The sequence below is a fragment of the Macrosteles quadrilineatus genome, unplaced genomic scaffold (assembly GCF_028750875.1).
Source record: "Macrosteles quadrilineatus isolate MER2022 unplaced genomic scaffold, UCM_ALF_1.0 Scaffold_2__2_contigs__length_208266976, whole genome shotgun sequence".
Lineage (NCBI taxonomy): Eukaryota > Metazoa > Arthropoda > Insecta > Hemiptera > Cicadellidae > Macrosteles > Macrosteles quadrilineatus.
Window position 1 is genome coordinate 48,747,784 of NW_026542595.1, and position 23,262 is coordinate 48,771,045.

The following is a 23,262-nucleotide window of genomic DNA, read 5'->3' on the forward strand; positions in this document are numbered from 1 at the left end:
AAGTTGAGAGAAGCGTTTGCTACGTTTGGTGAAATCTCGGATTGTAGAATAATAGTGGACCTTGGAACACTCAAGTCAAGGTACTATGGGTTTGTCTACTTTATTGAAAAAGCAGAAGCTCAAAAAGCTATTACTGAAATGAACAGCCAGTGTTTAGGAAGTATTATGCTTTATTCTTTTTAATACTAGTTTAGCATTTTTAAACTTTCCAAGAAGAAATACAACTGTAAAAGGAATAAATGATTTGTATCAAGCAGATTTGATTGAAATACGGATATATAGTAAAATAAATCAAGGACATCATTTTATACTTACAGTGATTAACTGTTTTAAGGGTTTTTCAGAGTTAATGAAAAATACAACATAAACCACTTCTCAACCAAATCTGGAAGTAAAGCGGCCATGGTTGAAAGATTTAATAGAACGTTAAAAGGAGCAATGTATAAAATGTTTTCAAACAGAGGAACCTACTTATGGATTGATATTTTACCAAAGTTAATAAGTGATTACAACAGGTTTCACAGAACGATTTGGATGATGCCAAATGAAGTAAACAGTAAAAGTGCTTAACTAGTATTACAAAGAATAAAGCACAATACTTCCTAAACACTGGCCGTTCATTTCAGTAATAGCTTTTTGAGCATCTGCTTTTTCAATAAACTAAACAAAGCCATAGTACCTTGACTTGAGTGTTTCAAGGTCCACTATTGTTCTACAATCCGAGATTTTACCAAACGTAGCAAACGCTTCTCTCAACTTAACAGCATCAATTGTTGAGCACAGATCTCCGACAAATATAACATAGTCTTTTCGACGGGCATTGTCACTGGCCCACTCCACCTTCATTTTTCTCCCTAGCAGTATTGTTCCATTCAACGCAGCCAGAGTTGAAGCTGTCCCTTCATGGTCATAATAGTCTATAAATGCAAATAGACTTGAGCTTTTATAAATAACCATTGATTTTATATAACTGCGGAAAGAAAAACAAAAATGTAACTGTTCCACTGTAACTGAAGCACTGAGGTTTCCAACATACAGTGTTGTTTTCAGGTTGTCTTCGGCCATGTCTGATCAGATAAAATGTTTTCGGCTAAAAGTCCCCATACATATAAGGTAAGCTCTAGTGGCAATTAGCGAAACAGGGTACATTATGTTACATTATGTTAGTTATGTGTTTTTGGCTAAAATCTCAAGAACCGTCTGTCATAAGTTAGCTAAAAGTGACAAAATCTTTCATAGGCTACCAAATGAAAGATTTTGAAATTTCCAAGAAAAATTAAATTTACACTTTTAAGTTATATTATTCCTAATGGTTACCGAGCTATAGGGTGCCAAAATATGGAATTTTTTCTCAATCTGTCTAACTTATAACTTACTTTAGTTTGCACCGTTGTTCGCACCCTGACAGTTTGAGAAAATACGCCATTCTCTAAAGTTCTACAACTCGGTAAATATTGGGAATAAAATAAGAGTGTAACTGTCATTTTTGTTGTAAGTTTAATGATTTTTCATTTGGTATACAACCAATTTTATTATCCGCCAACGGTTGTCGAGATTTTGGCCAAAAACCAAAAAGGTTACAAGGTGCGTTCTACGGAAATGAACTATTGAAGTTTATAGTAGGTGATGTATATCTTGTTGAAAAAGCGTTACAAAGGAAAAAAGACCAAGTTAAAGTACGTTGGCTAGGTTTTAACAAAACAGAAGATTCTTTGATTTATTTGCTTTTAATTAGGTAAAAGACCTAATTTAACGGGAACAGCTCATTGTACCATTGGATTTTGAATAAGATGATTTGTTCTTCATAAAGATCAATTCAACATTAGTAATATTGATGATTACACTGTTGATAACGACACAATCAACACTGGCAAACATGGTAGTTTACTTCCAAACACAGTCAGATGTATTATAAGTGGTCCTTCAAACTGTGGAAAAACTAATGTCGTATTTAATTTGATTACAAATCCTAAAGGACTGAGGTTTAATAACTTATACATTTTTTCAAAGTCACTACATCAGCCAAAGTATCAATTGTTGGAAAAAATCATATCGAAGGTGTCAGGTGTTAACTTTTATAAATTTAACGCCAGTGATAAAGTTATTCTTTTTGTCTACGGTTAAATTTATTTACCTTACATCGTATTTTACTGATTATCATGTAGTTACAGTTCAATGTGATGAAGTGAATGTTTAAAAGTGATTATTCACAGGGCAGTTATCCGTTACATTACCACATTATCATGTAATTTACAATTTGAATCTAAATTCCAATTCCTTTATAGTGTTTTCTGTTGTTTGGTTAACTTTCTGGACGAAGAACTGTGAGTGGCTGGAGGGAACACGAACATGACCGCTTGCATCAACCTCTCAATTGAACATTTGATGGGGATTTTGGGTAGTGGTACTACCACCGTTGTGATAGTCAAATCGCGGACAAATGAACGTTAAATGTTTACATTGTAGTGGCTTACATATTTTTAAGCAAGAAAAAACTGGCCGAGACAGTTACGTTTGTAGGCTACTCTTTTTTGCCATGAATGAAAGGTTCGTTTACCTCATTTTTGCAGTTTTGTCTGTACATTGTTTAGAATTCTATATTTTTTAATTATTTTTACCTTTTATACATTAATAAGCCGAAACAAGTCTTATCTCAATTTCTGTCTGTCTGTCACAGAAAAAACTCTAATTTTATTTATATAGATTATTATGGCTTAAAAGACTGAGTGCAATCACAAGTAAGGTGCAGAGGAAACATGCATATGGGACAATTATGCCCTTTCAGCTCTTAGTATAGGTATCGGAAGTTAACTATGATATGTTTAATTGATGTCAGTGTAAGTTAGTGAATTTGTATTATTATTTAGCTTTACTCTGTCATAGGATAATTTTTTATCAATACTGACCTCAAAAATAGGTAGGGATTTACATGGTATATACACTACTAAGTCAGTATATCTTTAAAATGTAAATCATATACCGGTGCTTGTACGAGTCCGTGAAAATTACGCACTGTGATAAGTAACCAAATGAGTTATCGCCATTTGTCTGGATTAAAATAAAGATAACCTTAAAAATATTACTAATAACATTACTTTTGTTATGCATATTTTGGGCAATGTGTTAATAGTTATGATTTAAGATTATTTTGTTATTTTTTTATTTGTCGGGGAGAAATTTACCCTACACTCCATGGATCTGCCACTGGTTATCAACCTCTTGGTAGGATGAATGGCCAGGGGAGTCCAGCAAGGAGAGAGTGCAGCAGAGTCAGGTTTCGAATCTAGTCTCAGTCAGGTCTTGTAATCAACTATAGAGGAATTCACCTGTCCGTGGTAGTGGTGGGCGTTATATAACGTAATAGGATAAATAACACTAAGTTATTACTGATTATTTACCTATTACTTTGGTAAAAGGTTACCGTGAATACCCTATTATTTTTGTAACATTTTATGAACCGTTAGAACGAGCTAGTGAAATAACGCTGACCATATAATCCTAATAATTAATAGCAAGCGCTTTGTTTAGGCAATCGTTTCAGGGAATCATATTATTTTGCAACCTAGCCTGAAGTGGTGGTTCGAACAAGTGAAATAACGCTGACCATGTAATCCTATTAATTAACAGTAACGATGTGGCGACCAATAAACGTAATGGACGGGGAAATAATAGGTGACAAAAATAAAACATGTTATTTCACCTATTACCAAAAATTAAGGAACGTTCCTGACTATTACTGAAAAGTAACGGTATTTCCCATTTCTAGTCTGTGTATCAGAGGCTTGGTGGACAGCTCAGATTCAAGTTCACAGAATAGTGGATCTTTGTACACCTCTAATCAGGCATTTCGTTACATTTGCATATTGTTACTGATTGTGTACATTGACACCTTGTTTAGAAATTATATAAGTTTTTAATTTCATAAGGCTAAACGGGAAGTGATATGACCAAAGCCATTTAGCAGACCACTTCATAGTCATAACATACAAATGGAATGTGCGTGTTGGCTTGTATGTTCAATTGATGACTACTTGGTCCACAATCCACATCTGGCAACCAATAATACAGAAAGTAAACGTCTCACAACAATTGAAACATATATTTACACTTTTACTGATAAAACCAAAACGGCAATACATTATTGTAAGAATAATAATTATATTGAACAAAATAACAATGAATTTAAATGAATTTAGCCAATACATTATATTGACATAATCCAAAAGAAACCAGTTTGCTTCATTCAACTAGTTGAAGTCATAATCTCTTAGAAAAATTGTGTCATAAGAGCGTTAAGATATTAACACACATTGTGGTTTAAAGTGTTATGCACCTCTGTTTATGTTGTGTCGTAAGCTAACCTGTTGTGGAGGGAGTTTAAAAAATTAAATTTACAAGTAAGCCTACCTAAACGGACAAAAGAATATACATGATTATGATTAATAATTCGAATTAAAAAAAACAATGGTTAATAAAGTAGTGATTGCCGTAGTTTGGCTTTTTTCAGTTCTGTCAGGTATACCTGCTATAAAATGTGATAGGATGTGAATGAATAGTAAAATTATTACGTGTTATTACTCTCTGTAAGTTATATAGATTTTTTTCAAAACTGTCCTTGCGAGAACTTGTTTATTATTAAACTTAGAAACAAAATATTCCAATTCATAAGGGCTGTTAATAGATTCTTACTGATCAAAATAATAATGTTACAATACCTGCAGACTGCCTATAGTGGTCCTTTAATATCCAACAGGATTACGCGTTTCGGTATATCGTTATACCCTCATCAGATCCTATATACAAAACTTAAAGTTTTTTCGACTCGTCACAGTTTTAAAACACAGTTACAAAACATTAATCACGAAATTAGTATATTACGTTACTAGTCCTGAAAATAAGTGTTTACCGGACGAGTGTGGTCGTTCCCGTGCGAGACGAAGTCGAGTACGGGATTACCATACGAGTCCGGTACACACATTTTGGACGAGTTACGTACGATAGTTTACGCCATACTACTAAATCTGTACAAATCCTAATATATTTTCACCGACATGCCACAGAACATGGACTAAAAATCACTAGTCATAACCTCTAAGAGAGGTTATGTTTTTGTTTATAACCATTCATTGCTACCTAAATATAGTACCTATAATCAGCTGATTGGTGTCCGGCAAAACTCATTACAGTACAGTAGTACGCAATGAAACCCCATTTGAATAAGCTGGATCATCTTCAAATGGTCCAAAGTCGTTTGGTCCACAGTTTATATTGCCGTTCGTTTGGTCCAAAATCGTTTGGTCCAACAGTTAAAAACTCGTTCGTTTGGTCCAAAATCGTTTTATCCAATTTCATTTGGTCCAAAGTCGTTTGGTCCACAGTTTATATTGCCGTTCGTTTGGTCCAAAATCGTTTGGTCCAACAGTTATAAACTCGTTCGTTTGGTCCAAAATCGTTTGGTCCAACAGTTAAAAACACGTTCGTTTGGTCCAAAATCGTTTGGTCCAAAAGTACAGGCCAAACTAGAAGTAAAATGTTGCATTGTAGAGTAAACTTATGAAATATACTGTACGTTTATATTACCGTTCATTTGGTCCAAAATCGTTTGGTCCAACAGTTGTAAAACAGTTCGTTTGGTCCAAAATCGTTTGGTCCAACACATTAATACGAGTTCGTTTGGTCCAAAGTATAAACTATTGCGTCCCTCACATTGAAGGCGTTCAAATATCCGCCGTCGTATACAATAATAATATTAATACAATTTTTGCTTTAAACATGTTGACTTTCTATGTTTTTAACGTTAAAGACGCCATGTTTTGTTGTATTCAAACCACTAAAGCGTACATAAACAAACTTAAAGCTCAATAGTGTATCATACGGTTGGAAATCTTATAAATTAACAGTTTTTATCACATTTGGCGACCTTCTAATATACAGGGTGTTCAGTGGACCAACGTGTTTTAAATGTTTATCATACACCTTAATTTGTATTGTTGTACCGGTACCTATTTACAATGGAGTGTTTACTATTGATCATGGTTGTCTATAATTCTTAATCAAAAGGTTAAAATAGAACATGAAAATTACATTAATTAGCCTACTCATATTTTCTGGACGTCCACAATTTCCTGGTAAAAATTTTGTCTTACAGAATTATATATAAGGATCTTATTTTCTTATTTTAAAATTGATGTTCTTCTGTATAATGTCATGTTTAGCAATATAACGTTCCATTACGAACAGTTATATAATCTTAATATTACAGTAACTCTTTCAATCATTTCTTATTGCATTATGTTATATCTATTGTACTGGTTGGTGTCTGCCTTTTTGACTACTTTTGCCGACATTTTGTCTTATTATTCAATACTGACAGATCATCACGAGATTATTGTTATACATGTGTATTTAATCATTGGACAATTTCCCATTATGTAATACGATACAGAATAATAAAAGTGCAGAAGGCTTTTACAGTCTATGAAAATGAATGTTAAATAGGCTACTTTTATTTATCATAGACATATCATTAAGGTACATCAATTATAGGTCTACTCTTTGTGATATGCATAATTGTCTGAGACAAACATTCAGGCACGTTGCCCATATTTTTTTTTTAAATAATAGTTGGTTTTCAGTAACTGGATTAAATTTTTAATAATTTTATGAATAAATGCATGATAAGTTATAGAAAGTTATTAATCCTAAATTCCAGTTTATTACATACTTTTAGAGAGTTTACTTTGATGCATTCATTCAGCTTAGTGAAAGAATACACAATGGAGTCAGTGAATGTTATTCAACTAAAGAAGTGATGCGCATGTTTACTGGCGCTACTCAGCAACAAAAATCATTGATCTCTCAAAGTTACTTACCCAGATGGTGACATCAAAAAGGCCCAAACTCCATACTATAAACAGTTTCTCAGACCAGAGTCAATTTAATGCGCTTGAATTGTGGCATTTATTAATTCGGCTTATATTTCTCGTAACCCAACAGATTGTTCATCTGCAGAAGAAGTTCATTGTGTTCTTATCGTGTCTAATAACATCCAAACAGAGAAACCTTAAATTACAGTAGTACCTATATCTTGACAGATGGTTTGCAGTAGCATCTGAGCCAGTAGAGCCACTGGGGCGGAGCCCGAAAGGATTTTTGGGATAATAATATGCTTTAATATTAATCGGGAATGTGAGCTATCATCATGCCAAATTTAAGCCCAATCCGTCCAGTAGTTTATGCGTGATTGAGCAACACACACACACACACAAACACACACACAAACTCACAAACTTTCAGATTTATAATATTAGTAAGATTAAAAAATAAACCATCTGTTTAACATTAAATGCAAACTCAAAGCAAAGTCAATATTTATCCACAAATCTAGGGAATTAAAACGCGTTGTTTTAAGATTGACTGGGGATAAAAAGTAAACATTACACAAACACATTATATATAAATAAATATATGTATATGTACGTGTATAGAAATGCAAACATATCAATTTTTTAGAAACATATCACAAAACAACAAATAATAGGCCTCGGAAGGCAGGCGGTTGGGTTGACGACGTGACGGCGATTATTTGAACGCCTTCTATGTGAGGGACGCAATAGTTCATACTTTTGGACCAAACGAACTCGTAATAGAGTGTTGAATAAAACGACCCGATCGAATGGTCCACATTGAAACGTACAGTCTATTTCATAAGTTTACTCCACAATACACAATTGTAATTCTGGTTTTGCCTGTACTTTTGGACCAAACGATTTTGGACCAAACGAACTGTTTTAAAACTTGTGGACCAAACGATTTTGGACCAAACGAACTGTTTTAAAACTTGTGGACCAAACGATTTTGGACCAAACGAACTGTTTTACAACTTGTGGACCAAACGATTTTGGACCAAATGAAATACTCCCCAACTGGATCATAAAACGATTTTGGACCAAACGAACTGTTTTAAAACTTGTGGACCAAACTATTTTGGACCAAACGAACTGTTTTACAATTTGTGGACCAAACGATTTTGGACCAAATGAAATACTCCCAATAAGCTGACGGCAAACAGCTGTTTTCTGGACTAAATCCTTGCGTGGATATTCGTTAAAATAATGTAGTGTGGCGTAATAGTATATTACGTTACTAGTCCTGAAAATAAGTGTTTACCGGACGAGTGTGGTCGTTCCCGTGCGAGACGAAGTCGAGTACGGGATTACCATACGAGTCCGGTACACACATTTTGGACGAGTTACGTACGATAGTTTACGCCATACTACTAAATCTGTACAAATCCTAATATTTGTTCACCAACTAAAGGGCTAAAAATCACTAGTCATAACCTCTATAAGAGAGGTTATGTTTTTGTTTATAACAATTCATTGCCACCTAAATATAGTATAATCAGCTGATTGGTGTCCGGCAAAATTCATTACAGTACAGTAGTACGCAATGAAACACCATTTGAATAAGCTGGCGGCAAACAGCTGTTTTCTGGACTAAATCCTTTCGTGGGAAGTTCGTCAAAATAATGTAGTGTGGCGTAAAACTATTTACAGTAGGGCTACTAATTAAAAACGAGAGACAAAAGTGGACCAATGCATGCGTTTCAAGTGTAGAGTCTCGACTGGAGGTTATCTTGTCCTAGTAGTTGAACTTTGTCCCCCCGGCTTCTTTTATCATTCATTTCTGGCTCTGTCTAATCCTATTAATGTTTCAAATAATATATTGGACTGGAACAAGCTTTTATTATTTAATAAATCATAAGGGCGAATTTTCGTTGCTTTATATATTTCATAATTTTCCAGAGTTGTCATAATTTCCCAAAAATGAATTTATATGTATATATTTTTGTGTATATTTTTTTAAACGTTGCGCGAAGGTAAAAATTGCGATTTTTGCTTAAGGTGAAAATGTATGTTCCATTTGATAGTTCTAAATTCAAATTCCTGCAACACACCTGTCAGACTGCAGTGTAGTGTGTCTCTGTCACAGGTGTATTCTGGTAACTGTTTGGAAGTGTAAATATGACCAGTGACAGTTTATGAGTCCCACCGCTGTAAACGATATTAACCTGATGGTTTATGTCGCTATCAATCATATACTGACAATGTTTCAACCGTTATGTAAGTAAAAACTCAGCTTTTTACTAAGGTTTGTTACTCTTTAAATAATTCAGGTGTAATGTCTGTTACTGTATAGAATTCGCCAACTTTCGTACCTTCTTAAAGCCCTTTTATTTTTTTATGTGAGTTAACCAATAATGAATTGGCCAATTTAAAAGTGATAATCCATGTCCCCTGAAACGATGATTAAAATAACGTTTAGAACGGCATAACGTTTTAGAAGCGATCTTCTATGCAATTGATTGATAACAAAAGTTGGTTACAAAATAACTTAAAATACTGTTTTTCCTTCTTTATATTTCCAATTCATAATGTGATTATTGTTTTTTTTTTTACTATTTGGTTAAAGCAATACACAGACTATTTCAAAGTCATAACCTATTGATGGAATATGAAGTTCTTGTCGTGTATTTCATGGATAAAATAATGGTTCCGTGATTTTTGGGGAAAATGTCACATTTCCACATCGAAACATTTTGTTAACTGTTTGGCAACAAAAAAATATACCGAGTTAATAAATTCCAAAATAAGAAGAGTTACCGATTTGCGTTCGAGGTTTGGGTAAATCTGATTTAGTCTAATATAACGTCTCAAGTTTAGCTTATCGGAGGATTTACATATTTCCAATTACAAATTTAAGCTCAAATAATTAATATTTGATCATGACAAAAATATAAAACTAGAACTAGGTTTTGTTCAGTTCTGGCAGATATAAAGGCAATGTTCCTCATGCATTAGACATTACTCTAAATGTTTGAGTAATTAAAGCCTAAGTTTGTTCGCCTGATGTAATATGTATTAGTTACGTAATACTTGAATTTTAACGTATGCTTGTCTATCTTTACATCAAAATTAGATACTTACTGGATACTTTTAGGGAGATTAAAGCCCATAGTTATATAACCACTTAGTTTTAAAATCCTTTATAATATTTGTGGTGTTTATGTACAACTGAAAAAAAAATTATTTAGTATATTTATATATTATTATCGCTCTTTAAACCTTTAAGCACACTAAATCATAAATTAATTATTAGGAACTCACACCTTAAATTAACAGATTAAAACTTAGGCTTCAGGCTGAATATACAATAAATCATATATTTTGAAGAATTTTGTAAATAATAATAAAAAAGATCTTAACTAATTTTCGTATATCAGAACGAGAAACAAAGCAGTTATTGTATTAAAATCGATAAAAGTGCATTGGGTAAAAAACGTATTTGGTTCACTATGAAAATATACTTAGGCCTACTCACAGTAATAATTTGGCGAACTATAAGTGTTACACAATCGGGTCAAAGCTATGAAGAATCAAAATATCTGTCGCTTGAGATAACAATAATCGGTAATGTACGTAGCACATTGGGCTGCATATGAATTCAAAGATTGTGGATAGCTATTGGATGTTTAGTACTCCGTTCCTCGAACAGGCATTTCAGCACATGCCAAGGTAAATGCATGTTCTGTGCAATGCACAAGGTTACTTCCACGCACACGTCTGTTGAAACGCCCCCTTTATTTAAATAAACCGCATCCTTAATTCAATGAGCGTCTTTTCAAAAAGAATGATTCACTAAAATCTTTTAGTGACTTACATCCAACATCTACTTCACAAATACCATATAAAAAATTAACACAACTCAAAACATTGAAGTTGGATTATAAAAATATGAGTAACTATTTTTAAGAGGATCCCAGCTTTAGTATTAATTCTATTAGTTCTAAAGTGATTGTATTATTAATACACTATAGAAATTAAATAGGTCTTAAAACTACAACCAGGGTTCTCAAAAAGACGGTCAGTTCATTTAACTGCTTAAAACACAAACATTTGATAATAGTAATGATTGTAGACTTTTTATATTGGATAAAAACAAATAGAAGACATTTCGTGTAGGCCTAATTGACCTAATGTTGAATATTGATGTTGATGATTATTACAATTTAATATTATACTTAATCACCACTACATTATCAATATAGTTAAAAAGTAATATTAAATCCTAATAATCTGGGACAGTCTTTGAACATTTTTAACCAGAGATATACATTTATGTAGTTGTAATGATATGTATATTATTACACTCATACATATTTTACAAATCACAAACAAAAATTTTCTTAATTAGAATGACTGAAAATTTTACTTTACGTTATTTAAAGTGTTGGAAAAGCGTATAATCATACTTAGTCGCCACTACAAATCTATATTAGTTTTTTAGGTAAAAATTTAATAAGCTGACGAAATTTTGCTTAATAGCTTAGAGAAGGAAAAAACCGCAATTTGCATGACTAAATGGGGCTAGAGAATACCGCTACATTTGACATGGTCGTTAAAGGTGTTTACCGCAGACATTGACAGCAGCAGTATCAATGTTTCAATGAAAGCAATTCATGTTAAATGAAAGCAAATGACAGTTCGTCCCTGATTGAGTCACCTAGCAAAGACAGTATTTTCTCCAATGACATATGATTATTTGTAAATAAAAATATCGACGACTATACAAAGAGTTAACTGTTGAAAAAGCCTTGGGTCCGAAATCATACTATAACATTCTGTGCACACAAAGGAAGGCCAAGAAAATCCACCAACACATTATCTGAGACATTTACTTGAAACATTAACTGGGACACCACCATTTCCATCAAAGGAGGTATTTATAGTTTTATAGTTTATTCTCACGAGGAAAGGGGAAGATGTTGTAAGTTTTGTTTGCTTTTTTGCCAATAAAGGTGTGGCCACAACCTTTAAGGTATGATAGCACAAGACCTTGTCACTCAGCCTTTGGCTACTTACGCCAAGCTTTTAGGAAAGCAGAGGTATTTACAGTCCAATGAAGATATTTCGTATCCTAAGTCAAGAGTTTCAGCAGGCATTGACTTTCTTCAAATCTATTACAATCCACAGAAATCTATTCGAAATCAGGTGGGTACCCAATGTATGATTACATACGGTTAAAGAAAACTGGGAACGACTTCGACATATATAATCAATAGTATTATTGTGCCTGCAGAACATACCCTTAGGGGTCATCGAGACAATGGCTGTTTACACGAGACGACTGGGTTTAGCAACGAGAGTGGTTTTAGGGCATTGCTACGTTTCAAAGTGTCTTCAGGGCACGAAAATCTAAAAAGGCACTTGTCAACAAGACAATAAGACACAAAATGAACTCATTATCTGCTGTGGGGAAGAAATAACTGATACCACATTGAATTAAGTCAAAAACTCTAAGTATTAGTCCGTTATATTTGACGAGACAAAAGATATTTTTCGCACAGAACAACTTTTCTTGCACCTACGATTCTTACACAAAAATTAAATAAGAGAAGATTCCGTCGAATTTATTAATGCATATTAAAAACATTCAGCTATAATTCCTGATCAAGAACTTAACAGTGAACAACTTGTAACTGGTGAGGCCTTAGATTAATTGTCCCTTAGGTTTAAACAAATGTGTAGGAGTCGTCACGGACAGTTGTAGTGTCATGTCATCTGAATCAATAAATATAGGTGCTGTAACTGAAATGCAGAAAGTTATGAAGAATGCATGTCGATGTCCCTGCCCAGACCTAGTGTTGAATGACTTTATTTCAACCTCAGTGAAAGATGAAGACAGTTTTGTATTTTTTTAATATGTCTGCCAGAAGAAATCAAGTTTTGAAGGTAAAACTTAATAACTTACCTAAAGTGAAAACCCCATAAACAGTAACCGTTCATACCGTAATGTATGGTATTACGGATTTGTGTATGCTTGGTTTTTTTTATGTTGGTTGAGGATACTAACAATCAAGCCTGTGTGAAACTTGATGGGTGGAACGCCACGAAAGCGTCATCACACTTAGAGCTGCACTTACTATTATTGTAGAAGCATTAACATTGATAACTATATGAAAAGATTCGAAGTCATTTACTGTCAAATAAAGAAGTTTTATATTGATTAACAATTTTATTTTAGGAATAAAATGTTACCAACTGAATTATTTGTAAATACAAAACTAAAACAATCTCCAGATGATCTTAATAATAACTAAATAAATATTAAAGAACAACAAACATATGACATCTTCTCTTCCCTTTTTTTAAAGACATGTTCTTCTTGGTGGATTTATTTGTCTACCAAATGAGGAAAAACAATTAGGCTCAGTTCCAGGGTCATCAGATGTTTTGGGTTGTAGTTGTCTTAGCATTACCCCATTGCGACGTAACATGCCTTCGTTTGTCTTAACTGTGTATGATCTTGGAGCTACCTTATTAACTATCTTCCCATCTTCTCTCCTATCTGGAATATACACGTTGCACCCAATAGTGAATTGCTTTTCATCTCTCACCCTATGCCGTTTATTGAAGTAATCTGCTTGAGTTGTTCTATATAGTTTGTCCAATTCTCTAAATGTCTTGTGATCTACCATTTTAGGCTTGAGATCTTTCGTCAATGACGGTAGTCGTGTTCTTAGTCTTCTTCCCATCAACAATTCCGAAGGGCTGTACCCTGATGGACCTGGTGTTGACCTGTACTCCAGTAATGCAAGAGTGGGGTCTTTGTTCTTTGTAAGCATCTTTTTAAGCGTTTGGACTGCTCTTTCAGCTTCACCGTTTGCCTGATGGTGTAAGGGACTACAACAAATAGTTTTAAACCCAAAATCGGCTGCAAAGGCTCTCCATTCTGAGCTTGTAAACTGTGAGCCAGAATCAGAAATTACGATTTCAGGGATCCCATGTCGAGCAAAACAGGCTTTCATCTTCTTGATTAGTTCATCTACAGTCATTGTGGACACATTTATCATTTCCAAGTACCGTGAATAATAGTCCACAACAGCCAAGTATTTGCCTTTCACAAAGTCAAAGTAATCAACTGCTATTCTTTGCCATGGATAGTCAGGAGTGTCTGATTGAATCATTTTTTCTGACTTTTGGTTTTGGTGTTTAGCACAAGTGTCACAATTTTCAATCAAGTTATGTATCTCTGTTGTAATTCCTGGCCAAAACACAGATTGTTTTGCTCGGAGGACTGTGCGTGTAGACCCGAAATGACCATCGTGCAGTTTATTCATGATATCTTTTCTAAGTTCAAATGGGATAATAATTCTTTCTTTATAACATATCAAGTCTTCTATTATAGATAGGTCGTCTTTAAAGGTATACCACTTTCTCATACTCTCTGGCACATCCTTCTTATATTTAGGCCATCCATTTTCTGTGTATTTCACCAACATCTGACATTCTTCACACAGGATCTGGGCATTCTTTATTTGTTCCAATCTTGACTGTGTTGCTGGAAAGTTTAAAGATATTACCTTAATGTGTGCCTCTACCTCTTTTGTGAACTCATCTGTAGAATCTGGGATCGGCGCTCGGCTTAATGTGTCTGCTGTAAACATTTCTTTTCCGGGAATGTGTTCGATGGAGTAGTCAAATTTCATCAATCGCATTTTGAATCTCTGAATCCTAGCTGGTATTGTGTCTAGGTCTTTGCTTCCAAGGAGCGAAACTAATGGTTTGTGGTCTGTTAGGATTCTAATTTTTTTTCCAACTAAAAACTTAGAAAACTTTTCTGCGGCCCATGCACATGCAAGAGCTTCCTTTTCTATCTGGGCATATCGTCTTTCACAGTCCTGTAAGGTCCTTGAAGCAAACATCACTACTTTGGGAGATTTATCTTCAACCTGAAGTAACATTGCACCCAATCCATATGCTGATGAATCGGCTATAACAATAGCTTCAGCATTTACATCATACTTAGTTAAAGATATTGATTCATTGACGGCCTGTATAATGTCTGAAAGGGCTTCTTGATGTTGACTTGTCCAACAAAATTGTCTATTCTTTCTAGTAAGCTCACGGAATGATTCAGTTTAATCAGCCAAGTTTGGAATGAACTTGTTCAGTTGATTCAACATACCATTTAATCGTCGAACTCCCGCAATATCTTTAGGAGGGGGAAGTTCCTCGAGTGCTCGTATACGATCAGGATCGACCTTGATACCATCACAGTCGATCAGGTTTCCAAGAAACTTCACAGATGTCTGGGAAATAGAACATTTTTCTTTGTTCAGTACAACCTTTGCTTTTTTTAAGCGATCTAATACTTGAGTGAGCCGGTAATCATGTTCCTCTTGTGTTCGGCCATGTATAAGTATGTCATCCATGTGACATAATACCCCATCGATACCATTTAAAAGTTTAAACATCTGTGTAGTGAAAAACTCTGGTGCGCTTGTAATGCCAAAGGGTAATCTCTGGAAATAAAATCTTCCAAATGGAGTAATAAAAGAAGTTAGTTTAGCTGTGTCAGGTGATATTTTTATCTGCCAAAACCCTGACTGGGCATCTAGTTTTGAAAATATTTTAGAGCGTCCAATTTGTCCTAGTGTTTCTTCTACATCTGGTAGTATTATCTTTGGCCGTTTAACATTCCTATTAAGTTCAGTGTAATCGACACACAAACGTAGACTACCATTGGGCTTGAGTACTGGTACTATTGGTGCACACCAGTCAGTTGGAGACTCTACTTTTTCTATCACTCCTAAGTCCAACATTCTGTTCAATTCTGTCTCCACTTTTGAACGTAAAGGAATTGATATGTTTCTTGGAGCTCGAACCGAGTACGGTTGAGCGTTTTCGTTCAATTCTATCTTATATTCTCCTGGAATGCTACCCAGACCAATGAAAAGCTCAGGGTGGCTAGTTAATACAGAGTCTAAGGTAATTGAGTTAAGTCCTGCAGTATCAGGTTTTCTGAGGGTTATGAGATTTAAAGATTTAATCGCAGGAATTCCAAGTAAAGGTTCGTTTAATCCTGCAACAACATACACCTTTTCTTTCACCATTTTCCCATCGTAAGCTATGTCTGCTATAAACATACCTCTTACATCTAGTTCCCTCTGATCAGCATTCCTATGTATACGGTCAGATTTCATAAGTTTTGCATGAATTACATTTGAAGGAATGGCTGTAACTTCTGCACCTGAATCAAGTTTTGCTTTAACTAACTGATTATTGATAAATATTTCTACATACCAAGAACTGGAGTCATAGCATGAAGCATTCACAGGTCCTAAATATGCTACTGAAGCTTCAGTGTTGTCAGGCTTGTCCAAACGTCTTATTTCGTTAAGTCCTTTCGTGTTGCCCGTTGTTTTAGTCTCTAATAATCTGCTTCTGCAATGTTTGGCAAAATGGCCGATTTTTTGGCAGTAATGGCATGCTAAATCTTTAGCAGGGCATAAGTGCCTGGGGTGCATTGGACCTCCACAGTTCCAACAACATTCTTTCCTAGTTGTCTTTAAATCATGGGTTTTGTTAAATCTTGCACTTTGTTTTTGGTCTGATTTGATTCGGTCAACTTCTGCATGTTTTCCTTGGCATATCATTTCTAGTTCAGCTGCTTGTTTGCTGATAGACTCTTTTTGTTTGCATTTTTGGACTGCTTTTTCCAATGTAAGATTTGAATCTTCTTGTAATTGGGCCGATAAACGTTTGTCAGTTATACCCACTACAATTCTATCACGTATTAGTTCTGCTTTAAGGTTCTTGAATGAACAGTGTTCGGCCATTGAGCTTATGTCTGCCAGAAATGTATCAAATAATTCATCTGGTTGTTGTGATCTTGAATTGAACTTTGCTCGTTCGTATATGACATTTCTTTTACCAGTAAATATGTTATCAAAGGCTTCTGTTACAGATTCATATGAGGCTTTGTCATCTTCTGAGAGGTGTGCTGTTGATAAGATGTCCTCAGAATCAGGCCCCATACAGTAAATCAAGCAGCTTACTTGTTTTACTTGAGGTTCATTGTCCAGTCCTGATGCAATTCTATACCTTTCAAATCGCTTAAACCACTTTTCCCATAACTCTGGATATTTGGAATCAAAAGGTTCAGGAGGTTGAAACATGACTGATGTAGTCCTATTTTGCTGCTGTCTTGGTTCTAGAACAGTATGTGTTTCTGATGATTGATTTGATTTGTTTCCTCTGATTGATAATCTATTGTTTTTTGGCATTTTAAAAAACTAAACCGCTGCCACCATGTCAAATAAAGAAGTTTTATATTGATTAACAATTTTATTTTAGGAATAAAATGTTACCAACTGAATTATTTGTAAATACAAAACTAAAACAATCTCCAGATGATCTTAATAATAACTAAATAAATATTAAAGAACAACAAACATATGACATTTACTACTGCATCAACTTTGCTGAACTTGTTACACACCTCTGAGCTTTTGATATCAATGCTGGCATTGATTGCATCTTGAAAATCACATAACCCTTAATAGACTACTCCAAACACCATCCCTGGACTCCAATATGGCATCACATGCTGCAGCTAAACACACTGGCTACAATACAAGCGAAACGGTCACAGCTTGAAACAAACTTCAGCACGGTGTTTGTTGCATTTACAGAGCAAGCCACAGATGTTGAAGTAAAGGTTAGCACGACTTGCCAGCAAGCAAACGAAAAGCGCAAACCATCCAGGAACCCGGTCCATTTACATACCTCTACTGGACAATGTTTCAAATGACCTATCATCAAGACTAAGAGTTCCCTGAAATGTCTAAGAGGGATCATTCCCACTATTCTGGTTGGAACACAAAGTGAACAAAATCGAAATCTACTTAATCAGTCGAAAAGAGGATTTAATAAGTTTTCTTCCATAGTTGGCAGTGGGGAAAATAAAACGAACATGATTTGCTTCGAAGGCGAACTATGGAACTCAGTAAAAGTCACAGGAGGAGAAAAATGTTAAGCTGACTTAAGATGTAATGAAAGTGTTGGATGTCTGTGACAGCAATATGTTTCCTACGATAACAAATCTTGTCAGAATTCTGGTTACTCTTCCAGGTATGTGATATTTAATAGTACGGTCTACTAAGCATAAATTATAGGCTACTAAATAAACAGTTTATTCTTATTATCCTTATATATATATAATACGTGAAGGCGATTTCTACAAAACACTACTCCTCCGTTAATAATGGACGGATTTTTACAAACGACGTGTCAAAATAGAGTATTTGTTGTGTAGATGCCCCCTTTCATCAATTCCTGTAATAAAAATCCTCGGGCTTTGCTCCACAGGCCATCAAAGTTGGAGTTTTTCCCATAAGATTAACATGGGGGAATCTAAATATATAATTGGCAACTTTGTCACCACTAATTTGAGAGAACGGCTGGGCGTAGGAACTTGGTAGAGGTGTCAAAAGAAAGGTCTTGGTCTGTAGACCATTTATCAAAAGAAAAACTAAGCAAAATCCCTTAGAACTCTGCCCTAGAAGCCATTAAAGATCTCTCCAAAGAGACACATTTTGGCCATGTGAATAATACTTTTTAATGAAACAGCTGTTCATTTGAAAATTGTATTTCAAACAACACACATTTATTGGGAGTTACTGAATTCTACCATTGACTATATATAATATTAATAGTCAAAGATTCTACAAAATAAGTATTTGCAATGTTATTTTCTGATTTTAAAATTGATTTTCTTCTTAATCATGTCATGTTTTGCAATATAACGTTCCATTACGAAATCAGTGGAAAATCCTTTTATCACACCAATTCTTAAATTATTTCTTATTGAATTATTTTATATCTATTGTACGGGTTGGTGTCTGCCTTTTTCGCCACTTTTGCCTACATTTTATCATATTATTCTACACATATCAAATATTTATGTAGAAATACTGCTCTTTATCGTGTCTAATAAAATCCAAACATAGAAACCTTGCCTAAAATGGCACCCATCTTAACAAATTATTTGCACCTGCCTATATTACGAACTTTGGCGGACTGGGTTTGTAACATTATTGAAAATAACACGAAATTTTGGCTGTAAAATATGGTACAAAGAGAAAATACTATTTAAGCAGCTTTACTGTCATGACAGAAACGTCATATTCCTTTTAAACTAGATCACATAATCCTTTATAAGATACATTGATTATTAATATGTAAACTTCAATATATACGTAAAAGCCAATTTACAGTATTTTTGCTTTTTGGAAATGTCCCATTGCTATGTCATTTGCGTTATTTGTTGCCAATGAAGCCGCAAGACCATATGAACTAGGAGGCCCCTTAACAGTTCAAGAATAAAAGCCAACTTCACTTCAAGTATTCCAATACACCTAACATTCCGTAGAGAGATTATATTGACAACTTTATGTTATTGATAAGGCTGAGACAACTAACTGACATCCCCCATGTCAAGGAATTCCAGCTTTACGAGTAAACCCTCAATAAATTTCTCAAAACTATATTAGAGGGTTCATTCATTGGCACAGAAGTACGATATGGACTGACGTGACGTGACGAAGGAAAAATCAATCTTACACTGTAACGGATATAGGCTACCTCCCTTTAAAGTTAGAATTATGTCTTCCCAAAAAATATTTTCATTTGTAATAAAATCATATTACACTGATGAAATCACGGAAGTGTTTAACTAGAAAAGATCCACCAATACGATTTTAATACTATTTTAAGCCTTGAAAGTAACCGTCGATTTCGACGGGTTTCACCTAGTTTTACTATAATACTGAAATATAATTATATTACTTGTACTAATCGGCAGAAATACCTGATGGAATTTGTTTATACACAATACGGAAGTCGCGTGGAGGAGGCGGCTTCCTCAAGGCCACTTAAAGGAGTTTCTTTCAGTGCCATACCGCAGGAGCAGTGGTCTGGTGAGCATCTTACGTTCGTCATTGATACGTATTATAAAAGTGGGCATTCCTTTGTTGTCAGTTTCGCATGGGTAGTAAGGGACAAGTTCCATCCCGTAACACCATCAAGTTATAGCCAAGAACTTCAGTTCAACTAGTTTAACGTTAAAACAAATCCTGAGGAACGCCAGAAAACGTTGAGCGAGTGAGCAAACTGTGTTGTAGCCCACATTGACCCGTGCGTATACAAGCTGTTGCTCTCCGATGTCCAACAGGTCAGTGAGAAGAATATTGCACACCTTCACCCTTATAAAGTTGCAATTGTTAAACAGCTGAAGCCTCGTGACTACGATTATCACCAGAGATTTTCAGAACAAATGATTGATTTGATGGATTGCGAAATGATTCTTTTAATGATGAGGCTCATTTTCATCATGAAGAGTATGTCAAAAAACAAAATGTTCACAATTGGTCAAACACAAAGCCACTGGAGTTACATGATTCTTTACTTACAATACTTACTCTTTCTTACAATGATTCTTTTAATGATGAGGCTCATTTTCATCATGAAGAGTATGTCTGTCATATATGTATGTTCTTATTCTAAACCATCAATGGTATTATTGTTTAAGTTGAGTTTGATACTCTATGTCGAGTCTATGTAAGTAAAACTAGTAGGAACTCTCGATCTCTTTTTTTTTACTTTTAGAACTTAATAAAATGGCTGTAACTGAGATGGGACTTTTATTAAAACATCCCATCATTATATGGCGCAGTCAAATTTAAAGTAATGGTACAGCCACTATACATAAAAAGGAATAAAAATGCCCAAAAGTAATAATGAGCAAGAGGAGATAGATGTTAAAGGGCACAGTGTAAAAGGTTCAAGTAGTGCACCTCACATTCGACCGCCATCAGAATTTCAATGGTCAGGTAACTTAGGAGAAAATTGGAAATCTTTCCGACAGAAATTTGAAATATATCTCGTTGCATCAAAATCTCAAAATGAAGACTCAGAATATCAAGTGTATTTGCTTTTAAGCATAATAGGTGATAGGGCTTTGAAAGTATTCAATAACTTCACTTACACTGGTTCAGAATCGGCTAAAGACTTAAAACATGTTCTTAACAAGTTTGATAACTACTTTTTGCCTGAAGTTAACGTAACTTTTGAAAGACACAATTTCTTTTTAAGAGAACAAAAGGACAATGAGCCTATAGATGAGTATGTGACTGACCTCAGGGATTTAAGTTCAACCTGTGATTTTGGTTCATTAACAGATAGCCTTATTAAAGACAGGATTGTGTTAGGCATTAAAGATAGGGCAGTGAAAGACAGACTTTTAAGGACTAAAGACTTAGATCTTAATAAAGCTCTAGACATATGTAGGGCGTCAGAAATTTCAAAGCATCAGTTGAGTGAAATCTGTACCGGTACATCAACCGATGCAGGTTTAAGCCTACATAAAATCAAGGCTACCAAACCTGCGAAGCAGTGGTCGGACAAAGGTAAGGGAAACCAATATAAACCTACCAGTAACACAGGCGCTACGAAAAAATCTACAAGGCTTATGGGAAAGGTATGTGGCAAATGTGGTTATAATCATCCGATGTTTAAGTGTCCAGCCTATGGTAAACGATGCATTAAGTGCTCTAGATTGGACCATTTTTCTAGCCAGTGTAAAAAATAAAAATGTAAGTTCACTAGAAGTTAAATCAGAGGATGAGCCTAGTGAAGATAAACTTTATCTAGGTTGCATAAATGAAATCGGTTCTAATAATGAATGGTCTGTAAAGCTATTAACAAATGATCTTATTTACATTCCTTACAAGCTAGATAGCAGTCCTCAGGTCAGTATTTTGACTCAAGACTATCTTGATTTACTTGAAATAGATAAGCACAATTTGTTGCCTACCAAAATCAAACTGTCATCATACACGGGCCAGAAATTGTCTGTATTAGGCTTATGTTACCTTGATGTAGTGCATAAAGGTGAAACTCATAAATTACCTTTCTATGTCGTTAACCACAATGCACCACGTATACTAGGTCTTTCAGCTTGTGTAAAGTTAAAGTTAATATCAAGACTAGACTATATGACAACTAAGCCTAGTGAAATAGGCTTAGCCCACAGTCACAAGAGTAAAATTGGTAACACTAATAGTGAGTCGATACTAAATCAGTACAGTGACCTTTTTGAAGGTGTAGGTTGTTTTAAAGGAGAATGCAGCATAAAACTAAAACCTGACTGCAATCTAGACTTAAGTCAAAACTTGATGAACTTGTTAGGGTTAAAATAGTAGGTAAAGTAAGTGAACCGACAGAATGGGTAAATTCTCTGGTTATTGTAGTAAAACCTAATGGTGAGTTGCGATTATGTATTGATCCTAAAGATCTCAATAATGTCATTTTGAGACCACATTTTCAGATGCCGACCTTTGATGATATTTCCTGTAAATTGTCAGGTGCTAGGTTTTTTAGTACACTAGATACAAAAAACTGGTTTTGGTATATAAAACTCACAAAAGAAAGTTCTCAATTGTGTATGTTTAATACTCCATTTGGGAGGTATAGGTTTTTGAGGTTACCCTACGGGTTATGTTGCGCTAGTGAGATTTTTCAACAAAAGATTATGCAAATTTTTGATGATATGGATGGCGTAGAAGTGTATGTAGATGACATTATCATATGGGGAGCAAATAAGAAACAACATGATGAAAGATTAAAACTAGTCTTAGATAAGTTAAGGTCTGAAAACATTAAGTTAAATTATGGTAAATGTAAGATTGCTATTACCGAACTTAATTATCTAGGTCATAGAATAAACAGCGAAGGGATTCACATGGATGAATCAAAAATTGAGGCCATAACAAATATGGCTGAGCCTAAGGACAAAAAGAGTCTCCAACAGTTTTTAGGCTTAATCACATATGTCAGTAAATTCATTCCTAAGTTGTCAGAGCATACAGCACCTTTGCGTGCTCTTTTGAAGAAAAACGTTGCATTTGTGTGGTCAAATGAACATCAGGTAAAATTTGATTTGCTTAAAAAGTTGCTTGTGTCTAAACCAGTCTTACAGTTTTTTGACATGAAAAAGCATGTGACCATTACGGTTGACAGTTCTAGCTATGCTTTAGGAGCTTCTCTCCTTCAAAATAATCTTCCGGTTGCTTATGCATCCAAAGCTTTGAATGATGTACAACAGCAGTATTCTCAGATAGAGAAAGAAACATTATCTATATTGTTTGGTTGTGAGCGATTTAGGCAATATGTATATGGTACTCATTTCACAGTTGAGAGTGATCACAAACCCTTAATTTCTATTTTTAAGAAAAATATAGATTCTTGTTCTCCTCGCTTGCAGCGAATGTTGATAAAATTGCAAGGTTATAGTTTTGATCTAGTCTATAAGAAAGGAAAAGATCTTGTCATTGCAGATTTGTTGTCAAGAGCTAAT

At 34.6% G+C, this 23,262-nt stretch overlaps 2 protein-coding genes across 2 annotated transcripts; both read right to left on the reverse strand.

The window, feature by feature from the left end:
• Positions 1-660: 660 nt before the first annotated feature.
• Positions 661-14,806, reverse strand: LOC128984163 (uncharacterized protein K02A2.6-like). The gene is made up of 2 exons (XM_054403456.1): positions 13,249-14,806; positions 661-917 (listed from the first exon to the last, which is right to left on the reverse strand). Exons 1-2 carry the CDS (start codon positions 14,804-14,806, stop codon positions 661-663), a joined length of 1,815 nt encoding a protein of 604 aa, XP_054259431.1.
• A 177-nt stretch (positions 14,807-14,983) lies between these two features.
• On the reverse strand, positions 14,984-17,023 carry LOC128984165 (uncharacterized protein K02A2.6-like). Its single transcript, XM_054403458.1, has one exon. It carries the CDS (start codon positions 17,021-17,023, stop codon positions 14,984-14,986), a length of 2,040 nt encoding a protein of 679 aa, XP_054259433.1.
• Positions 17,024-23,262: the final 6,239 nt, after the last annotated feature.